This window comes from Athene cunicularia, unplaced genomic scaffold, assembly GCF_003259725.1.
Source record: "Athene cunicularia isolate RWA unplaced genomic scaffold, athCun1 SCF_160, whole genome shotgun sequence".
Lineage (NCBI taxonomy): Eukaryota > Metazoa > Chordata > Aves > Strigiformes > Strigidae > Athene > Athene cunicularia.
The window spans coordinates 5774-8245 of NW_020799223.1; the positions used below are offsets into that span (position 1 = coordinate 5774).

The following is a 2472-nucleotide window of genomic DNA, read 5'->3' on the forward strand; positions in this document are numbered from 1 at the left end:
CCCTGGGCAGCCCATTCCAACGCCCAACAGCCCCTTCTGCACAGAAATCCTTCCTCAGAGCCAGCCTGACCCTGCCCTGGGCAGCTTGAGGCCATTCCCTCGGGGCCTGGCGCTGGGGCCTTGGCTCCAGAGACTCATCCCCCCTCTCTGCCCCCTCCTGGCAGGGAGTTGCCGAGGGCCAGGAGGTCTCCCCTCAGCCTCCTCTTCTCCAGACTGAACCCCCCAGTTCCCCCAGCCGCTCCCCAGCAGACCTGTGCTCCAGACCCTGCCCCAGCTCTGTTGCCCTTCTCTGCCCACGCTCGAGTCATTCAATGGCCTTTTTGGGGTGAGGGGCCCAGAACTGAACCCAGGAATCGAGGGGCGGCCTCCCCAGTGCCGAGCCCAGGGCTCAGATCCCTTCCCTGGCCCTGCTGGCCACGCCAGGGCTGACACCAGCCAGGATGCCGTTGGCCCTCTTGGCCCCCTGGGCACACTGCTGGCTCCTCCATGCCGTGGAAGTGGGAGGTGGGTGTAGCGCACCCACAGAACAGGGCCGTTGCCCTCCTGACTCCTCTCCTCGCTCCTGCTTTCTGCTGAGGACCAGCAGCTCACCAACTCCCACACTGAGCTGGTTTTCCTTAGCAGTATCCTCATGACACAGCCTTCACTGTCACACCTTCCTGGTGACACGGGACAATCCAGTTCCCAGGCTTCTTCCTCAAGTTTCCAACCCTCCCATCACCGGCTTTTTCTTTGCCTAAAGATGTCATTTATTCCACCAGGAGAACCCAGCATCATCCTGTCTCCTGGTGTTAAAAGGAAGAGGCTGGCTGGCTGGCTGACACTTTTTCGCCAGGGACTATCGATTTGGAGCATTTCAGCTCCAGTCCGGAACATCTCCCACGCCCACTGTCCCTCGCACCACTTACTGTCACTTTCCCAAGGGCCCCTGTGCAGATTCTGACCCCAAAACGTGGATTTACCTCGTCGAAGAGCTGCAGCATGATGGTGAGGACGTCCGGGTGGGCTTTGTCAACTTCGTCGAAGAGCACCACAGCATTTGGACACTGCCTCAGCTTTTTGGTGAGCTGCCCGCCCTCCTCGTGGCCCACGTAGCCAGGGGGAGACCCGATAAACTTGGCGACCTAGGAGGAAGCAACAAGAACACGTGTGAGATGATCCCTGGATGCCAGGAACGAAGCCCAGGTAGCTCAGCAGGCAGCCACGGCTCTTTGCTGCAGACAAATCGAGTTCTATATTCTTTGTGACATCTATCGCACCCCAGGTATCCCCAAATCAGCTTAAGAAGCAACAATTTGGCAAAATGGAGCTCGGTGGCTGCCGAGTAATTACTTTGCCCAGTGCTTTAACCACCAGAATCTGCAGGACCAGCCACGGGCAGGCAAAAAGGCACCACCCCTGCTTTTCTAAACAGTGTCCAAGCATCCCAACTCAGCTGTCCAAGACCTATTTTCGTCTCCTTTAGCCTTTTTAAGAGCAACAGTTCAAAGCATTATGAGTGGCAGGTGGCTCTGGTGAGGAATCAAAGCTTGGGAAGAGGCCACAAGGAAAATACTTCTCCTGTATTGACAACCAACTTCATTAATTCTTGACGCTACGAGTTTTTTTAAATGAGGTTTAAAAGTTTACAAGATCATTCAGAAGAATCTTTCTGACAACAGAAATGTTTTGGCAAAAGTGACAGGTAATTTTTGACGTACAGCTTGGAGCATTTCCGAGCAACTCGTGCCTGTGGGTATGTCCGATGTCACAGTCCTTCAGGTGTACAAAAATTGAAAAGAACAAAATCATTGGTGAATTTGCTCATTCTGTGTGATTTTCTGGGGTGCTGGACAGAGTCAACAGCCAGGTGGCTGTATGGGAAGCAGAAGGAATTCTTGGAGCAAAATCCTGAATCCTTATAAAACAAAGAAATTTTCTCTCCTTAATCCAGGAGAAGGAAGCACAGGTGAAGGGCGAGTCTGTCGTGGTCTTGGTGTTGGGGAATGACTGAAGCCGCGTGTGCCGTGGCACAGCCACACCGTGTGTCCCCTCTCGGGGCTGGCAGAGGGGAGGATCCGCCGCAGCTCCGCCACAGCCAGTGCCGACAAGCACCGAACCTGTACAGGACACGGACCTGCTCCAGCGGGGCCAGAGGAGGCCACGGAGATGCTGGGGGGGCTGGAGCACCCCCTGTGAGGACAGGCTGGGAGAGTTGGGGGGTTCAGCTGGAGAAGGCTCTGGGGAGACCTTAGAGCGGCCCCCCAGGGCTGAAAGGGGCTGCAGGAACGGGTGGAGGGACTCCTCATCAGGGGGAGGGATAGGACAAGGGGGAAGGGGTTTAAACTGTCAGAGGGGAGATTTAGATGAGATCCAAGGCAGAAATTGTTCCCTGTGAGGGGGGTGAGGCCCTGGCACAGGCTGCCCAGAGAAGCTGTGGCTGCCCCCTCCCTGGAAGGGTTCAAGGCCAGGTTGGACGGGGCTTTGGGCAAC

At 56.1% G+C, this 2472-nt stretch overlaps 1 protein-coding gene across 1 annotated transcript in view; it reads right to left on the bottom strand.

The window, feature by feature from the left end:
• Positions 1 to 2472, bottom strand: part of LOC113490595 (caseinolytic peptidase B protein homolog) — a 12823-nt gene that overhangs the window by 4788 nt on the left and 5563 nt on the right. Inside the window, exon 4 of the mRNA XM_026867116.1 lies at positions 963 to 1124. Coding sequence (XP_026722917.1) covers positions 963 to 1124 — 162 coding nt within the window. The remainder of the gene's footprint in view (positions 1 to 962; positions 1125 to 2472) is intronic.